General features: G+C 39.5%; 1 protein-coding gene across 6 annotated transcripts; it reads right to left on the minus strand.

Annotated features, from left to right (window-relative positions):
- Nucleotides 1–957: 957 nt before the first annotated feature.
- On the minus strand, nt 958–18,625 carry LOC140592250 (C4b-binding protein alpha chain-like). Of its 6 annotated transcripts, none has more exons than XM_072715119.1 (15): nt 18,563–18,625; nt 16,858–16,998; nt 14,480–14,665; nt 14,288–14,387; nt 13,884–13,957; nt 13,533–13,721; nt 12,924–13,100; nt 9,436–9,615; nt 8,837–9,013; nt 7,968–8,147; nt 6,728–6,904; nt 4,691–4,762; nt 3,902–3,938; nt 2,079–2,153; nt 958–1,981 (listed from the first exon to the last, which is right to left on the minus strand). In XM_072715119.1, exons 2-14 carry the CDS (start codon nt 16,982–16,984, stop codon nt 2,105–2,107), a joined length of 1,725 nt encoding a protein of 574 aa, XP_072571220.1. In that variant the 5' UTR covers nt 16,985–16,998; nt 18,563–18,625; the 3' UTR covers nt 958–1,981; nt 2,079–2,104. The 6 variants fall into 6 exon arrangements, with proteins under 6 accessions (XP_072571220.1, XP_072571224.1, XP_072571222.1 ...); XM_072715123.1 differs by lacking the exon at nt 18,563–18,625 and adding an exon at nt 18,401–18,523; XM_072715121.1 differs by lacking the exon at nt 18,563–18,625 and adding an exon at nt 18,396–18,518.
- Nucleotides 18,626–19,870: the final 1,245 nt, after the last annotated feature.

Raw genomic sequence — 19,870 nt, forward strand, 5'->3', positions numbered from 1 at the left:
CCAGGGGGACTGTCCCTGAATTTATAAAAATGGAAGTCGCTCTGGATAAGAGCACCTGCTAAATGCTGTAAATGTAAATGTACTTACCATGGTAACAGTTGCAAACATATAGTTAATACTGCATCTTTAATGCAGACTCTGTGTTGTGCACTTGGGGACTGAAGGACGTCTATGTCGCCAAACGAGTGTGATGCTGGTAGCAAGGAAGCTGCAGTCCCCGTCACGCCTTATGAATCATTCTAAACCGACTGCGATATTTCATAAGCTGTCTATCATTTCCTGGGTTTGGCTCCAGCCTCACCACTGCACTGCACTGGATAGTCAGTGACTAAAACGTAAGTAACACTAGTAACGGGACAATTGCATCTGTTCTGCTGATAGTTCTTCAGTTACATAAAGGGTTTTGAAAAACACCACTCTGTTTGTTCTCAAAAACAATTAAAGATAAAACTTTAGAGACACCAATTAGCAGAACTGCATGGTACAATTGCTGTCATTAGCCTAACTACAGTTTAGGGTTTTAAACTAAAAACAAGTTGTGTGATTTCTTAAATTTCTGAACCAGCGATTTGAATCACAACTTTGTTTTAAACTAAAACTAAACCCAAATGCCGTCCCTTCAGAAACCACAAACGGACAAGAGGTCACTTTTTCTACAATAAATACATCTCCAAATCAGATATTATTACTTTATTTTTAACAACAAACTTTGTTGTGAAAGGCGCTATATAAAAATAAATTGAATTGAACTTTACCCACTTAATACTTTTCTGTCATTGTATTTGTCTCCAAAGTACTGTCCTTAACAAGAGAGAATTCTTATAGAGAGGTGTGTCGCTGGTCAATGTCACTTTTCCATGTGACAGCTGATAAAATAGGTGAGCAAGCAGAGTCAGTTTTGTTTGGTGATTGCCCATTTTTGTCAGAGTATTGATAAATCAATAATAAATCAACTCGTATCTTGACAGTGGATCTTTATTTCAAGACAACAATCTGAGGTATTAACATAGGAGATAAGGCTAATCTCTTTAAGTAGCCAACAATTGTTCTTCTGCAAGCTTATAAAGCTACTTAGCTATCTACATAGCAGGTAATAAAACACAGAGGAATGTTTGTGTTTACCATCAAGGCAGGCTCTCAGCGAAACAGCATCACCATAAAACAGCAACTCAATTTCTTTTTGAGTCACATACATTTTTGGAATATTTTGAATTCTAGTAAATCAAGTTGTTTTTATTTTCATCTGTAACAAGTGCATTAAAACTTTCAGCTTTACATAAAATGCAACACAGTGAAATGCCATAAGATACTCAGAACACAGTGCTGATTAAATGTACAGTAAGGTGCAAGTATAAAAACATTGTGAACAAATGTTAGCGTTGATGGTTCCTTTGGTCTCAGGCAGTGAGAATGTCACCTCAGCCTAACAAAATAGGAGGAGTATTAAAGCCAAAATAGGCTGCCACTGGTATATAAATTCAAAGGGAATCTGACCCCTTTTCACAGTTCAGCTGTGCATTTCAGCTTGGTATCGTTTCACACATTGCATTTGTCCTTCCATTACAGCTTCCTCCATGCAAAAACATGTCACAACCGCCCTTCCGACGAAACTTGTCACGCTTTATCAGACAGAAAATATATATATATATTTTTACACAACCTCACTTCTTTACCCAGATTGAATAGTGAGGTGCAAAAATAAATACCATTATTTAAACTAAAGATTTAAGACTGAAAGGCAAATATTCATATAGCTATGTACATAATGAATACTCCATCTCTCTCACACACTGCATCACCGTTTTAGGGCACAGAAGATATTTCCCATTCAAAACTAATGACATAAACAGCCATGGAGGAAAAAAAAAAAGTAACAACCACAAATTAATTTCTGACCAAAGACGGCGGGTTGAAAAAGATGATTCTTTCTTGAGAAATGGGTCGATGCTAAGAACGAACGGCAGACTGATAATCCCTCGTGCTGGAAGAGGAGAGAGATCACAAGGCTTTGTAAGACTTCATAAGAATGTGTGCAGGAGGAGCACGACACTAAAGAGATGACAGAGGTCTGCTGATACCTTGAGCAAGAATCTGAGAACAAACCCTAAGATATGTCCATAACCTGCAGCTCTTCCTCTCTGGTGTGGTAATCACTGCACAGCATGTTCAGATAGGGGAAATACAGTCAGTTCTGTCAATGCTCTGTCCTGCCCACTTATATTACAACGAAACACAGCTGTGTTAAAAGCCGCAAGATGACAAAGCTTGCAAGGAAAAGGAAGCCGTAGGGAATTAATCAAGGCCTCTTAAAGTCTGCACTGTCTGGCGGAGCACATGGGAGACCGGTCACTGGGTTAGCTGCCCTTCCTCCACACTGACACCAGTGATCATCATTTACCTTTTATGAAATGTAAGGTTTTACATGACTCTCAAGACTACTTTTGTCACCGTGCAAGTAAGGAGCAAATTACACAGTCCTTACAGTTGGCAGAGACTCCAGTTTCCTCTGTACACAAATATTGGCACAATCTGCGTCTTGTTGAACTTTGAGGTTTCCTGGTTTCTTTTCATTTCCACAGCTCTGAGGGGACCAGCCTCCAGATGCTGACTATGCCTAAAATTGTTGTTCTTCGCCCATATATATAATACTCTCAGTTTTCTAACACTTCAGGCCGTCTGGCCTGGTAAACATGCCAAAGATTTCACCCCCCCCCCCCCCATCAGTCCAATGTAAGAAAATGCAAAAATGCGTAAACAAAGCCCCCTTTCGCAAAGTGCTGCAAGCTTGAAAACAGGAACAGCCGCAGGACCAAAGGATCACAGAAGTCACACTATTATTAACCTCACCGTAAACAACATGCCTCATTTATGCATTTGTTTCTTTTCCTCAGTGTTTACTTTGGTCTAAAGAAGACCCACTACTGTAAGCTAACTATCCATCACCTGCTTAAATCAGGCACAATTTGTCTGAAAACAGCACCTTGGCAACTCTACAGCCTCCGCATTTTGGAATCACACACAAACCTTTGTTTAAAAATTTCCAAAGGTCCAACTTCTAGTTGTGCAAATCCTAAAAGTAAAACTAGTGGAAAAGAAGGCACATATCTTAAAGTTCACCCAAGACCTTTAATCTCCCTCAAAACTTTACCAAGGGAAATCCTCCAATAGTTTATTTCATAACCGTGTCTCAGCTAGCCAGTCAGCAGTCCAGTGGCGCTTTTCCACTGCCACCAAGAACCGGGCCGTAACTCGAACTGGAGCTTTTCCACCACAAAGTATGTGAGCTGTACCCGAGCCGTGACTGCACTGACAGGGCCTGGCTGATTAGCAGGGCCGAGAGCGTGACCAAACTGAGCTGGTTACATCACCACCACCATCTGTTTGGTCGCATGGAGATACCGGTGTTTTGCGCAAGGAAAAGGTGTATATTCTATATATTATTCATTTTTAGTAGTATTGCACATTGTGATGCATTCAGGAAACACAGAATTGGAAAATTTCCAACCACCTGCTTTAAAAAGCAATATAGAACAGCTGAACTGAACGGATTGCACACAGTAAATCTTAGTAAATCACAATGTTCACCGTGTGAACAGTAAATAAGCGTCTCCGGTTATACATCACTGTCGCTCTCCAAACCCGGCACTGACCCTTCTGCAGTGGAAAACCGAAGCGAACTGGAACCGCACTCTAATGTCTGTTTGCGGTACGGCTCGGGGTACGGCTCAGTACCTGTATGCCAGTGGAAAAACCACAGAGGTTGCTTTTCAGCAGAAAGACAGGAAGAAAGTGAGTGTAGAAAATGGATGGATGGAGGGTTTTCTGCTGGGAGACCGAGCAGAAATAAAGGACAATGCAGTGAAGCAGAAAAATATTAAAACATTAAAATAAGCCCACTCACCCAGTTTTCTTTTTGTGTATTCCATATAACACACATCCTAAGATAGGAAGAAAGAAAACAAATGAGATTTCCTTGAAAATTCACATGAAGCTACAGAAATGTATAAAACTGCTCAAGTAAATTATCTGTTAATTTCATCAGCACTATTTTTTCTGGCTATGTTGTCAGAGTTGGATATAGATATATAAAACACACACACACACATATAAAGAATGCACAGTGTGCAATGTTAATATCAATATTTCATGTCATGCAAATGCAACAGTCACACTGCAAGGTCTGTGATAGTCAGCTGGGTTGAGACCATCAATAACACTGGACAAAAAATTCTCAAAATGTTTGCTTAAAAAAAAAAACCAAAAAAAAAAAACATGGGGATTGCAGATTTGCTTTATCATGTAGGAATTTGGAAAAACATTAAAATAACCTTTACTGATTACAATATGTTTAATTGCATAATGATCCTGACAGCAGATTTCCATTTGTACTCAGCATCTGATGCCTCCCATGTCAGTGGCTGAGTCAGGCAGCACTGATGGGTTCCAGTTGCGCTGATACCGGTTTTCCCAGTGAAACCTTTCACTATGTTTGTCACTTACTGCACCAAGATCATCCATTGTTATGGATCATGTACACAACCCAAAGTCATAAATAACTCCCTAAATGTTAGTGCAGTAACCGAGGTTGTCAGCCTACTTAAACGAGTTTGTTAAATGTTCCCAAATGCAGAATATATACATAAGTACATGTATACACACACAAACACAGTTATTGTTAAGCTTCACTTACCTCCTATGGCAGTCAGAACAGCAAGAACAGCAACACCAATAACGAGACCGATAACAGCAGAATTGCTGTTGCCTGAAAGAGAAGAGAGAGTATTACCAGTCTCCAATTTCCACTAGGACTGAAACACTATTGAAACACTGATGTATATGTACAAAAAAGTAGTAGTTTACAGTACTCTGGCAAATTATATATTTTATATAAAGAAAAAAAACCGAAGTAAATCCTTTTTTCATTCATCTGATCATAGTACATTATACACTCAGTGGCCACTTTATTAGATACAGCTTGCTAGTATGATATGATAGTATCACGCAGTTCCTGCAGATTTGTCCACTTCCCCTTCATGATGTAGATCTCTTGTTCCACCACATCCCATAGGTAGCCTACTGGATTGAGATCTGGTGACTGCAGAGGCCATCGGAGTACAGTGAACTCACTGTCATGTTCAAGAAACCAGTCTGAGATATGAGCTTTGTGACATGGTGCGTTATCCTGCAAGAAGTAGCCATTAGAAGCTAGGTATTCTGTGGTCATAAAGGGATGGATAGTCAGCTATAATACTCAGGCAGGCTGTGGTATTTAAACAATGCTCAACTGGTACTACGGGATCCAAGGTGAGCAAGAAGTATCCACCACACTATGAACCACCATAACCAGCCTGAACTGCTGATGCAAGGCAGGATGGATCCATGCTTGGATGATGTTCACGCCAAACCCTGACCCTACTATCAATGTCACAGCAGGCTCCCAGCGTGGTCTTATGCTGCTGTAGCTCATCTGCTACAAGGTTTCATGTGTTGTACATTCAAAGATGCTCCTCTGCATAGCTTGGTTGTAATGAGCGGTTATTTGAGTTACTGTTGGCTTTCTATCAGCCTGAACCAGGCTGGCAATTCATCTCTGACCTTAACCATCAACAAGGCATTTTTGCCCGGATGTTTTTTCTTTCTCTGTAACCCTCTTTTCTCTGTAAATCCCAGAGAAGATTGTGTGTCAAAAATCACAGTAGATCAGCAGTTTCTGAAATACTCACCTGCCCATCTGGCACCAAGAATCATGCCACTTTCAAAATCACTTAAATGACCTTTCTTCCAATTCTGGTGTTTGATGTGAACGTTAACTGAAGCTGCTGGCCTGTATCTCCATGATTTTAAACATTTTGCTGCTGACATATGCCAGGCTGATTAGATATGTGCTTAAACAGTTGAACAGATGAAGTGGTCAGTGAGACTATTTGAAGCTAGACCTGGTGTATCAAACCAGCTTTCACTGGAAGTCATGTAAAACTGTAATCAGTTAGAAAGCAGTTGAACTTTGGTCACTATGTGATTTAACAAAAACAAAAATCACACAGCAAGCTAAGTAAAAGATGCATCCCTTTCATGGCAGTCTTCATAACATATGTGTGCACATCCATGTAATAACCTGCTTGCAGCGGGATCACATGCAACAAATGCTATTTTTTGATTGGCTGGTAGGTAACTCTAACTTAACTGGGACAGCTATGAACTCGGCGGAAAACAACTCCGTACATCTGCGTACTGTCCTTTAATTCTACATAACAGGACACCCCGATGGGCGTTATTTCTTACTTCTCAGTGTGAGAAACACAAAGTGTGGTGTGTGAGTGTGTGAACTGGTCAAAATGCCTGTATCTCACGGCCAATGTGTGAGCATCCACACCCAAAAAGCTCTCAGGCTCCATGCCCCCTCGTCTCTATTCGTGCTCCGATTCTTGGATCATTGGCAAAGAGGAAAATAAACACCTTTATTTACTATTTATAATACTATTTATTTACTCTATGTCATTTTAATTTGTATTAAAGGGGGATGCATGTGGGGGGAATTAATAACAGCACCAACATTTGTACCTTTTGAATCATGTTATTGTTTAAAGTTCAAAGTCGAATAAAAGGAAAAAAAAAAAGGATAAGGAAGAGCACAGCTAATCCACCCCCACCCTGAGTTTTCAAGCCCCTCGTCTCTAGTCATGCTTCGATTCTTGGATCATCGGCAAAGAGGGAAATAAACACCTACCTGGCTTACAGGTTGGCCAGTGTGACCAGCCATCTACTGTACATGTCATTTGTGCCCTGCCGTCCATTTCATAGCCATTGTCACACTCAAATGTGACAGAATAGTGTAATTTATAAGGTGGCAGGGCTCCTTCAACCGGGTGGCCGTTGGGAACCTTAGGAGTTTCACAAATGATGTCTGAGAGAGAGAGAGAGAGAGAGAGAGAGAGAGAGATAAAGGAATGAAACAACTCAGACCTCATGAGAAGGTCGTTCAGGTGATGCACACACACAATAGAATGTTGGGTTATATCTCTAAGTGTGTGGAGTTTAAGTCAAGGGAGGTGATGTTACATTTACAGTATATAATTCCTTGGTAAGACCCCACCTAGAATACTGTGTGCAGGTTTGGTCACCATACCTTAAGAAGGACATTGCTGCCTTAGAAAACGTGCAACGGAGGGCTACGAGAATGATTCCTGGTCTTAGAGGAATGTCTTATGAGGAGGGGTTAGCTGAGCTGAATCTGTTTAGCCTTGAGCAAAGGAGACTAAGGGGGGACATGATCCAGGTCTATAAGATTCTAACAGGTCTGGATGCTGTTCAGCCAAATGGCTATTTCAATATTAGTTTAATTACTAGAACTCGTGGCCATACGTGAAAATTAGCGGGGGAACATTTTAAAACAAATTTGAAGAAGCACTTCTTTACACAGCGTGTAGTTAGAGTATGGGATAGTCTTCCTGCTAGTATAGCGGAAGCTAAAACCCTGGGTTCCTTTAAATCAGAGCTAGATAAGATTTTAACAACTCTGAGCTATTAGTTAAGTTCTCCCCAAACGAGCTTGATGGGCCGAATGGCCTCCTCTCGTTTGTAAATTTCTTATGTTCTTATGTACTTGTTTTTGCTGCCTGAACAAACTCTCACATTCTTATTTCTGAAGCAGTGTCATAAGAAGAGGCTACAACCAGCAAAACAGACGGGAAAAAGAAACAGTGTCTCTGAGTTACCAGCATGGCTGACAAGACGCAAAATCTTCATCTCCTCTCTAGTTCTTGGCAATAAGTATCACAATAGTAAAATTGTGTTTAAAAACACTTGGCGGATTAGAAATATTTTACAAACAATTAATCTAAAACACGTTTTAGATTTAATCAGAAAAACAAAAGAATTCAATGAAAAGTAATGTCAGCCATATAAATAGTTCATATACTGTGGAGTACAAACAGTTTAAAAAGGAAGTTTAAAAGAAAAATTCACACCTCTGCATTCTGGAGCTTGTTCATATTTCCTATCAGCATTACATGTTATTTGCATTTTCCCAACAAGCATGTAGCCAGCATTGCATTCGTATTTAATGGTATCCCGATACTGTGGGAATTCACTGGAGTGTCCTGATACAATCTTTCCATTCGGGACTTCAGGAGGCTTGCCACATTTGACTAAGTGAATAAAGACAGATACTTTAGTAATCTCACAATTTTGGCACACACTTTTCAAAATACTGGTTTGTGTTCATCTTTACATCAAAGCAACGGAGAGGACAAGGTGCTCAGGACCTGCATGCATCAGATACACGTTTACAGAGGCCAGTGACTCTGCCGACTGGTACAAAAAGGGTTCTTGGCTCATCCTCAAAATCTTAGTGAGACTCCAAGGTACAGAACATAAAACCAGAATAAAGAGCATAACAGAGCAGCAGAAGAGTTGCCATGAGCTCACACACATCCCAGATCTGGGTTCAGTAAGCATTTCCTAAATTAGTCTGATTATCATCATTACGTCGGCAAATCGTAGTCTAACATAAAAATACAAGATTCCACAAAGGTATCGTCCTGATGATCAGAGGCTCCTCAAAACAGGCACATCTCTTCACATAATGACATGCTTACAAAGGTCTGTCTGTACTTTGTATGTAATAGTGGATAGCTTGCCTTTTTCATGATGCAAGTCTATGCAAAATGCGCCTGCAATGCTCACTACTAACCCAGCACAGGCTAACTAAACAGCACTCAAATAAAGGATAAGGAAGAGCACAGCTAATCCACACCCATCCAGAGTTTTCAAGCCCCTCGTCTCTAGTCGTGCTTCGATTCTTGGATCATTGGCAAAGAGGGAAATAAACACCTACCTGGCTTACAGGTTGGCCAGTGTGACCAGCCATCTACTGTACATGTCATTTCTGCCCTGCCGTCCATTTCATAGCCATTGTTGCACGCAAATGTGACAAAATTGTCTAATTTATAAGGTGCCCGGGCTCCATCAATCCGGTGGCCATTGAGAACCTTAGGAGATTCACAAATGATGTCTGAGAGAGAGAGAGAGAAATGGAATTAACCAGATGTTCAGATGATGCAAAGACACACTTGTTTTTGCTGCCTGAACAAACTCTCACATTCTTATTTCTGAAGCAGTGTCATAAGAAGAGGCTACAACCAGCAAAACAGACGGGAAAAAGAAACGGTGTCTCTGAGTTACCAGCATGGCTGACAAGACGCAAAATCTTCATCTCCTCTCTAGTTCTTGCCAATGAGTATCACAATAGTAAAATTGTGCTTAAAAACACTTGGTGGATTAGAAATATTTTACAAACAATTAATCTAAAACACGTTTTAGATTTAATGAGAAAAACAAAAGAATTCAATGAAAAGTAACGTCAGCCATATAAATAGTTCATATACTGTGGAGTACAAACAGTTTAAAAAGGAAGTTTAAAAGAAAAATTCACACCTCTGCATTCTGGAGCTTGTTCATATTTCCTATCAGCATTACATGTTATTTGCATTTTCCCAACAAGCATGTAGCCAGCATTGCATTCGTATTTAATGGTATCCAGATACTGTGGGAATTCACTGGGGGGTTTTGATACAATCCTTCCATTCGGGACTTCAGGAGGCTTGCCACATTTGACTAAGTGAATAAAGACAGATACTTTAGTAATCTCACAATTTTGGCACACATTTTTCAAAATACTGGTTTGTGTTCATCTTTACATCAAAGCAACGGAGAGGACAAGGTGCTCAGGACCTGCACGCATCAGATACATGTTTACAGAGGCCAGTGTATGGAGTTAATTTTGTGCCAAAAGTATTAATCAAAATTTTGAAAACCGCAAGCAATAAGTATCAGAATGAAAATATGTTTTCCAAATATCAAAAAAGTTGAATAAAATCATTTTTTTCATTCTTCTCTAATTTGTTTTGCTTCTGGAATGCTTTTGAATTTTTTTTTTTTTTGCTTCTGCAATTTTTTTTTGCTTTTGGAATGCTTTTTTGCTTCTGACTTTTGGCACTGTTTTAACGGGTGGGCGGGCCTTAGCAGCTTACACGTCTATTGGTCAGCTGGAATTTGGAGTGAACACGCCTTTAACCATCTGAGCACGCCCACTCCATGACGCTTCAGAACATCGCAACATGGCGGGAAGCTCCGGAGCCAGTTTACAGCATGGAATTGCATCTTTGTAGTTCTATAATAGTGTACTTTTATTAGGAATCGGTCTATGCAACACATATTTCGCGTTCATAAAATGTCACCAACCCATCCAGTTCAGTAACTTTCGCTATTCCACCAACGCGCTGACCAGGGAAGTTTCTAGCTAAAGCTTCTAGCTTCCAGCTGAAGTTTGCCTTGATCAGGGGAACCTGGGGGACAATGCACACCCCTTACATTTTCAGAATAATTTTCTCTCTAACAGGTATTAATTAGTGCACTGTATCCATATTACATGCCATTGAGGCAACACACTAAAGCTTAATGCTAATGTATTAAATGTGACGAAACACGTAATCAAGCAATTCAGCTGCGGTACATTTGCTTTGTCCCATGGTGCACGGCCTTAATCACACTTTCCAGAAAAATTCCAGAAGCAAAAAAAAAAAATTCAAAAGCAAAGAAAAGCATTCCAGAAGCAAAACAAATTAGAGAAAAAGAAGGAAAAATTAAGTTTATTCAACTTTTTTGATATTTGAAAACATATTTTCATTCTGATACTTAATGATTTGCTTGCGGTTTTCAAAATTTTGATTAATACTTTTGGCACAAAATTAACTCCATACCAGTGACTCTGCCGACTGGTACAAAAAGGGTTCTTGGCTCATCCTCAAAATCTTAGTGAGACTCCAAGTTGCAGAACAGAAAACCAGAATAAAGAGCATAACAGAGCAGCAGAAGAGTTGCCATGAGCTCTCACACATCCCAGATCTGGGTTCAGTAAGCATTTCCTAAATTAGTCTGATTATCATCATTACGTCGGCAAATCCTAATCGAACATAAAAACACAAGATTCCACAAAGGTATCGTTCTGATGATCAGAGGCTCCTCAAAACAGGGACATCTCTTTACAGAATGACATGCTTACAAAAGTCTGTTTGTACTTTGTATGTAATATTGGATAGGTTGCCTTTTTTATGATGCAAAATGAGCCAGCAATGCTCACTACTAACTTAGCAGGGGCTAACAAAACAGCACTCAAAAAAGGATAGGGTTGGAAAATTTGAATATCCCGGTATCCGTTAAGAAAGAAGAACTGGAAAAACCACTTCAAATAAAGGAAATACAAGATTCCGTTACAGCAATGCACAGCATTAAAACCCCAGGACCAGAAGGCTATCCAGTTGAGTTTTATAAAGTTTTTTCAGATAGACTTGCCCCCTCGCTTCTGAAAATGTTTGAATATTCATTGGAACAGGGAAAACTTCCACAGACACTAACAGAAGCATCCATTACACTCCTCTTGAAACCAGGAAAAGATCCACTTGAATGTGGATCTTACAGACCAATTTCATTATTGAACAAAATCTTAACAAAACTTCTAGCCTGTAGAATAGAACCCGTCACGCCGTGTTATTTCATCTGACCAAACTGGTTTCATTAAAGGAGGATATTCCTTTACTAATGTCCGCAGACTTCTAAGTGTCATACACTCCAGTACACTGACAGATAGTCTGGAAGGAGTTGTCTCTATAGATGCAGAGAAAGCATCTGATAGAGTTGAGTGGAACTACTTATTTGCAGTACTTAAAAAGTTCAATTTTGGCCCAAAGTTTTCTTCCTACGTGAAGCTGTTGTACTCCATTCCTAAGGCATCAGTTGTTACTAGAACATTGCACTCACTATTTTCCCAGCTGTACAGGGTCACCAGACAGGGATGCCCACTAAGCCCTCTCCCCTTCATTCTAGCCATAGAGCCTCTAGCCATCAAGCTAAGAACATCACAGTCTTTACAAGGAATTAAAAGGCTAGGAACAGAACATTGAGTCTCACTGATGATCTGTTGTGTATCTCAGATCCAGGGAACAATGTGACTGAAGTAATACAAATATTAAGTGAATTTGGCATCTTTTCAGGCTATAAGTTAAATTTTCTGAAGAGTGAATGTTTTCCTATTATCGGTTTAACCCTACAGATACCAGAAAACCTCTTGCCTTTTTCAATGTCTAAATCTGGCTTTAAATACCTAGGTATCAATATCACACCAGCCTTTACAGACTTACATAAAGAGAACTTTACTCCTCTACTTAATAAAATAAAACTGGATTTTGAAAGGTGGAATACATTATACTTATCTCTTACTGGCAGAATTAATTGTGTCAAAATTAATATTCTACCAAGTTTTTTATATTTCAGTGCCTCCCAATTTTTCTTCCAAAATCATTCTTCCAGTCAGTTGATAATATGATTATCTTTTTTATGGGGAGGTAAAAACCCTAGAGTACATAATTAGTTAGTTCCCCCTAACTAACTAATTAATTGTTAAATAAGAAATTGAATACAATCTGCGACTGACCATTGATCCTTAGTACTGCTTATCCACATCAACACATTCAAATCTGTAAACCCAATACTCATAATTATAACAGTAATTTATACAGACCACTAGATTTATTTCTTCTTAAGTAATTATTATTTATAATTATTTTTTATTCATTAATTTATTTTCAATTATTTAGATTTATTTCTATATTTTCATTGTTAATGCTATTTATTTACTCTATGTCATTTTATTTTGTGGGATGCGTGTGGGGGAATTAATAACAGCACCAACATTTGTACCTTTTGTATCATGTTATTGTTTAAAGTTCAAAGTCGAATAAAAGGAAAAAAAAAAAAGGATAAGGAAGAGCACAGCTAATCCACCCCCACCCTGAGTTTTCAAGCCCCTCGTCTCTAATCGTGCTCCGATTCTTGGATCATTGGCAAAGAGGGAAATAAACACCTACCTGGCTTACAGGTTGGCCCTTGTGACCAGCCATCTACTGTACATGTCATTTCTGCCCTGCCGTCCATTTCATAGCCATTGTCACACTCAAATGTGACAAAATTGTCTAATTTATAAGGTGCCCGGGCTCCACCAATCCGGTGGCCATTGGGAACCTTAGGAGTTTCACAAATGATGTCTGAGAGAGAGAGAGAGAGAGAGAGAAATGGAATTAACCAGATGTTCAGATGATGCAAAGACACACTTGTTTTTGCTGCCTGAACAAACTCTCACATTCTTATTTCTGCAGCAGTGTCATAAGAAGAGGCTACAACCAGCAAAACAGACGGGAAAAAGAAACAGTGTCTCTGAGTTACCAGCATGGCTGACAAGACGCAAAATCTTCATCTCCTCTCTAGTTCTTGGCAATGAGTATCACAATAGTAAAATTGTGCTTAAAAACACTTGGTGGATTAGAAATATTTTACAGACAATTCATCTAAAACACGTTTTATATTAAATGAGGAAAAAATAACAGAATTCAATGAAAAATGATGTCAGCCATATAAATAGTTCATATACTGCAGAGTACAAACAGTAGGAAGTTTAAGAAAAAATAATAAATTCACACCTTTGCTGCATGCCGGAGCTTGTGGTTCATATTCCCCAGTTGCATTACACATTATATGCATTTTCCCAACAAGCGTGTAGCCAGCATTGCATTCGTATTGAATGGTATCCCGATACTGTGGGAATTCACTGGAGGGTCTAAATACAATCTTTCCATTCGGGATTTCAGGAGGCTCTTCACACTGTACCACTAATTGAATGAAGACAGACATTTTAGTAATCTTACAATTTTGGCGCACATTTTTAAAAATACTTAATTGTGTTCATCTTTACATCAAAGCAATGGAGAGCATTTCATTCTTAATTCATAAAACTATGAGCTTTAAACACAGTATTAGCAAACGTCTTTTACCTTCACATGTAGGAATTCTTCCAGTCCAGCCTTTATCAAGACACTCTCTATAATCCTGACCTACAATCACGTAGCTTGAAAAGATGAACAAGACAATTCAAAGAGATGTATGCACCACACTTTCGTCTTGCATTTTCAGACCATGTTTACTCATGTATCCTCATACTGCATCCTGAAACAACACGTGACCAAACCAAGGCCCACATTGTGCACTGGCATTTCATCATTTACATTTACATCATGTGTGCTGTAGAAAGGCAGACTATAGGATTTATCACTGTGTTGACAGCAGCGTATCAAACCTCTACAGAAGCACATTAACATGAACAGGCACTAATAAATAACAAAAAGAATATTAATTATTACTATTATCATTAATACTCATGTATGTCCGGAATACTCACCCTTCATTACAAATTGCTTTAACTATGGCACCAAATTCAATCCCATCAGTAAAATCAAATCTCCCGTTCTGCACCTCCCCAGGCGAACCACAGGATTTTTCTGGAATAAATTTGTGAAATAAAACAGTGTTTCTACTAAGAGGCATGTCCATAAAGCAGCGCTAATTTCAGCTACAGTAAGAAGTAGATTACTTTCGCATTTCAGGGTTACTTTCGTCCATTTTCCTCCGATGCAGGAAGTGGTTCCTGAGCCTCTTGCCCGCACATAACCAATACTGCACTGAAAGGAAGCAGTTGAAGCCTCAGGGAAGTTATTTTTCAAAAGGGCTTCCCCAGTCAAAACCATATTTTCTTGGGCATCAGGTGAAGTGCAGTCAGCTATAAAAGGAGAAAGGCAAAGAGAATTTTAACTTGTATAGTCTGCATTTAGCATTGGCAGTTAAATATAGCTTCCAATAAACCAGCTACTGTTTGGACTGTTTAGACAAATACAAATGGTGTGGTTGTTAGGTAACACCGGCTACTAAGCGACACAGTCATCCCCCGCCTATCATGGAAGATGAGTTACAGATCCATCAGCGATTGGTGAAAATCCGTGATATAGAAAGACTATATAATTTTTTATTTTTTTTTTTAATAGTTTAAGCCTCAAAATACCCCTCCCACATGCTTTAAACACATGGAAACTTATTAAAACACATATGATATGTGGATGTCGGGCTAAGGATATGAGTAACTTATTATTATTATTATTATTAACAACAACATGTAATGCATTTGTATGTGATTCCATTTTAATGATGGCTTTATTCCAAGGACATGCCACCCTCTTTCCTGTTTGACTAAAGCAGGGGTCTCCAACTCCGGTCCTGGAGAGCTACTGTCCAGTAGGTTTTCTATCATACCCGGCTTCTGATGAGCCACACCTGGGGCCTGTACTACGAAGCGGGGTTACTGGCTTGTTGGGGTAACTTGTCGGATTTAAGGTAGTCTGGGCAAAATGTAAGTGAACCAATATGAAGTCCATTTAAACTGTGGTACCTTAAATCTGACAAGTTACCCCGATAAGCCAGTAACCCCCTTCGTAGTCCAGGACACTCTTCTCAGGTAAATACCAGGAACAGGTGTGACTCATCAGAAGCCAAGTGGGACAGAAAACCTACTGGATAGTAGCTCTCCAGGACCAGAGTTGGAGACCCCTGGACTAAACGAAAGTGATGCGGTGGCTCTTATATTCTTTTCATCCTTCTTGATGTAGCGTACTGTCGATTCATTCAAGCCGTAACACTTTCCTTCCCGAAGCATATCCAGGAGTTTTACGTTCTCCTGAATGGTCAAGGTCCTCCTCTGGCACTTAGGCTCACTGCTACCAGAAGGTTTAGAAGATGCAGGATGCTTGGGAGCCATCGTAGGACTTAAAACAAAATGAAAACAATCGGACCACAAGGGAGGTACGCGATACGCAGAGAACTGTGATGCATCGGGGAATAATCCGCGATATAGCGGGGGCGCGATAGCTGAACCGCGATATAGCAGGGGATCACTGTACAAAGACAAACTTCCTAAATTATGTCATGTAAATCAGCCATTTACGTACCTAAACACCTTCAGTTATGTCAGAAAGCAAAATAGATGTGTATTTTGTGCATGCTGTCAGTAAGTCACTGTGCAGGTGATCGTAAGGTCACCACTGGGCCCTGAGCAAGGCCCATAACCCCCAATTGCTCCAGGCAGTTATTTACAGTTACTTCTGCAAAGAAAATAATGTGGGAATCTACGCATTTCATACAAGATTATACCTACCGGGGTGGCGACTGTAAAATATACTGTATGTGACATCGTGACACCACAGTCGCGGTGACAGTAAAAGTGGTTGTAATAAGTAGAATGCTGGTTCTACACGTTGGAAATCACTAATCTAACTAATTAATCTAACTGCAAGACATATTTCCATCCATCCATTTACCATACCCAGTTGTCCAGGGTACAGAATCTGTCTTGGAAAATACAGGCGCCAAAACATCCCCGTCCACACACACGGCCAGTCTCGCAACTCCAGTTCACGCTAGTACAGGGGTCACCAAACTTTTTGAAACTGAGAGCTACTTCACAGGTACTAAGTAATACGAAGGGCTACTAGTTTGAAATGCCCTCCTAAACTTATCTAAACTTCATGTATAATAAATACGTTTTTTTTTAGATATTGTCATTTTCAAATGTATATAAATGTTTAAAAAAAATTAAATTTAGACGCTGCTCACTGGTGAGTTGTGCTATTTTTAGAACAGGTCCGCGGGCGACTCATGTGGTCCTTGGGGGCACCATGTTGGTGACCCCTATCCTAGTATGTTTTTGGGCTGTGGGGGAACCCGGAGAAAAACCCGTGACGAAACGGGGAAAAGACGCAAACTCCGCACGCGCAGCTAGAGCCGGAGCAGCGACTCGCACCGCGGACTTCCGGAGATGAGATGCCACACGGGTAACAAAGAAAACATGAACAGGAGAATGATGTCACTGTTTAAAGGCGCCCTAAAAGGATATAACCAGCAGCGGAGGCCGGCTGCCCGTACCTCTCACGGAGCCCGCGAAGAACCATAGAAGAGCGGCGGTCAGCAGGCGTTGCGCACAGTCACGGCGCGCCCAGCGCGGCTTCAAGCCGTCCGCCTGAGCGCCATCAACTGGGAGTCGCGGTGACATATTCGAGCATTGATCTGAAAGAAGAGGAAGAAGAAGGGGGGGCTAAGAAGGGACGCTGCTCGCACGCCAGATCCGTTATATAGCTTCGAAAAAGTTAGTGTCAGACCCCATTTCGAGATTGTAATGACACGGCGTAACATATGGGAGTCGACACATAAATGTATTAACAGCAACAAAGAAAAGAAGCTTGATAGAGAATTTAGTAAAAATTACGAGCGATGTACCTGGCAGCTGTTTATATGCGTAGCATGCCCCCCCCCCGTATTTTCCGGTCCGTAATCATTTCGCCTAATCGGAAATAATGAACGGGCGGGTCCGGGCTGAACTTACAGGGCGGAAATCCCGAATGCTCCGCTTCTTTTTCTATACTTATCTCCGAAGATGTTTCAGTAAATGTATGACAATTTAAGTGTCATGGTTGCAGCGTTTGGGAACAATATATCCAGCGATGGACCTAACTGGTACGCAAGTACGTATTCCCCTTTAAAAACGATACGTGCGACAATCGATTGCTTGTAAAAGCGCAAATACGTACTTATTTTATGTGCATTTTGCGCCGCTGACAATAAAATACCTTGCATTTTAACCTGTATACCGCAAATGAAATAGAATTAGCATCTAAAGATTAAAATGCATTATATTTTGTTTTCATATCAGCGCAAATGCACATAAAATAAGTACGTATTTGCGCTTTTACAAGCAATCGATTGTCGCACGTATCGTTTTTAAAGGCGAATGCGTACTTGCGTACAAGTTATGTCCCATCGCTGGGTATATTACAAAATTAGCACGAACCGTTTGTAATGTGAATATATAGAGCATCCGGAAACAGAATTAATCGATTAAATGATTAATGCAGGATCTGACAACTACTTATTACTACGGTATTCTATAAAGTAGACTCTATAAAGATAACCTACGTACAATACAGTGCCTATAATTTAATTTATTATTGTTGTTTTTCGCAGTTAGGGAATAGTGCTATTTAGTAAAATTATGTAGGAGGGAAAAAAAGAAAACTATCTTTATGTAAAAAAAATTAGAGGTAGCTAATAAATATACGCAATGGATACAACATAAGTTGAATGTAATGTGCGTGACATATGTACGATGTAATGGTATAATTAAAAAATCAGTGGCCTGTACTACGAAGCGGGGTTACTGGCTTATCGGGGTAACTTGTCGGATTTAAGGTACCACAGTTTAATTGGACTTCATATTCGCCCAGACTACCTTAAATCCGACAAGTTACCCCGCTTCGTAGTACAGGCCACTGGTTGTTTCGGGTACATAAATTCGGGATATTGAATGGGAGATTACGGCGATACCGGAAGTAATCGCCTCAATACGCACTCGTGCAAGTGAAAGCAAGAAAATATATATAATAGTAATTCTTTATACGAATCCTGACCTTACATTTCAGACGAACGGTCACCCTCTGCGGCCCATTTCCCGTATGTGCTTGGCCTTTAATTCACCATTAAAGCGACATAAAAACCTGCGTGCCCAGTATCCCCGCTTTAATCCCGTTCGTGCCCTGTTTAGATGGAGACAAAACAACATTGAAAAGTTACTTACAAGGAAAAAAGTATCCCGAGTCTACAAATAATTGATGGTGTCTTATAGCTATGACGAACTGCAAGGAGGCTTTAACACTGCATTACCCATAAAGCACCGCACCGAGACGCCTGCGTGAATTTTGGGCGGGGCCGAATTGCCCCCTTTTATTTAGCAGATGAGGAAGGATTTTACATTTTCGGTTTATTGAAGTATGATTATGATACAAACAAACTACCAGTGAATTTCATAAACAATTATTTCTCTATTGGAAACTTGGCCACAAACATCATTTCACTCCACATAATTTCCCCATATGGAACAATAGATTTGTACTACATTGCATTTTTGATGAGTGGTAACAGAAAAACATTTTTCATTTTCATCTCAGATCTGATAAAGTATCTGATGTATTTGATGTATTCTGCAGTTAACCCAAGGTAATTATGTTGTTACAGATGCTCAAATAAATATATAAGGGACTTTTTCTCTGACAAACTATCTTCCTGACAAACAAAAAAGTTTTTTTTGATGTTTTAGATGCCATTTAAGGCATAAAGACCAAAATATTTAAAAATCCCTATTTCACCCAAAGCTAAAGAGTTGCATTTCTAGTAGCTTAATGACATTTATCCTTCTTTTGAATTCTTAAGAATTAGATTTAATTTTGACAGAAACTATTGTCGATTCTGCAAGGGTATTGAAATGGCTGAACATCTGTCCATAGTCAAGTTTTTTGGGAAGATTTCATGGAGGGACTTACAATAAATCTAAAAAAAATCAATTAATTCTAAAAATAAACATATCTGACTATCATGGGCGTCGCCGCCATTAAATGTGAGGGGGACGTGTCCCCTCACATGTCACAGTTATTTGTTTGGACCCCCCCACCTTTAATATAAAATATTAGTTTTATGCCAGTGTGTCCCCCCACATTCAAAATGCTTCTGATGCCCCTGCTGACTATAATCAGGTAAAATATGGTCTCTGGATTAATGAAAGTAATGTTCAATATCTACTTAATAACCAATGCATTTTAGCTAATTTTTTAATCCATATGTATATTGATTATATTAAAAAAAAAAAGAATTTTTGTAATTTGGTAAAACTTTAAAATACCTGAAAAGTAAAAGTAGTGTCAAACTTATGAAGGTTGTTGAAAAGTACAACTTACTTGAACTATAGATTGCATTACCCCTGTATTATGTTGTATTCATGCATTGTCATTATTGTTTTATGTGTATATGTTGATATAAACATGGTTAACATAACGGGCTGAATGGGCAGGACGTGACAGTACAAACACGTGTCCTCTGGGCAATGTATGTG

Source organism: Paramormyrops kingsleyae, chromosome 8 (genome assembly GCF_048594095.1).
Source record: "Paramormyrops kingsleyae isolate MSU_618 chromosome 8, PKINGS_0.4, whole genome shotgun sequence".
Lineage (NCBI taxonomy): Eukaryota > Metazoa > Chordata > Actinopteri > Osteoglossiformes > Mormyridae > Paramormyrops > Paramormyrops kingsleyae.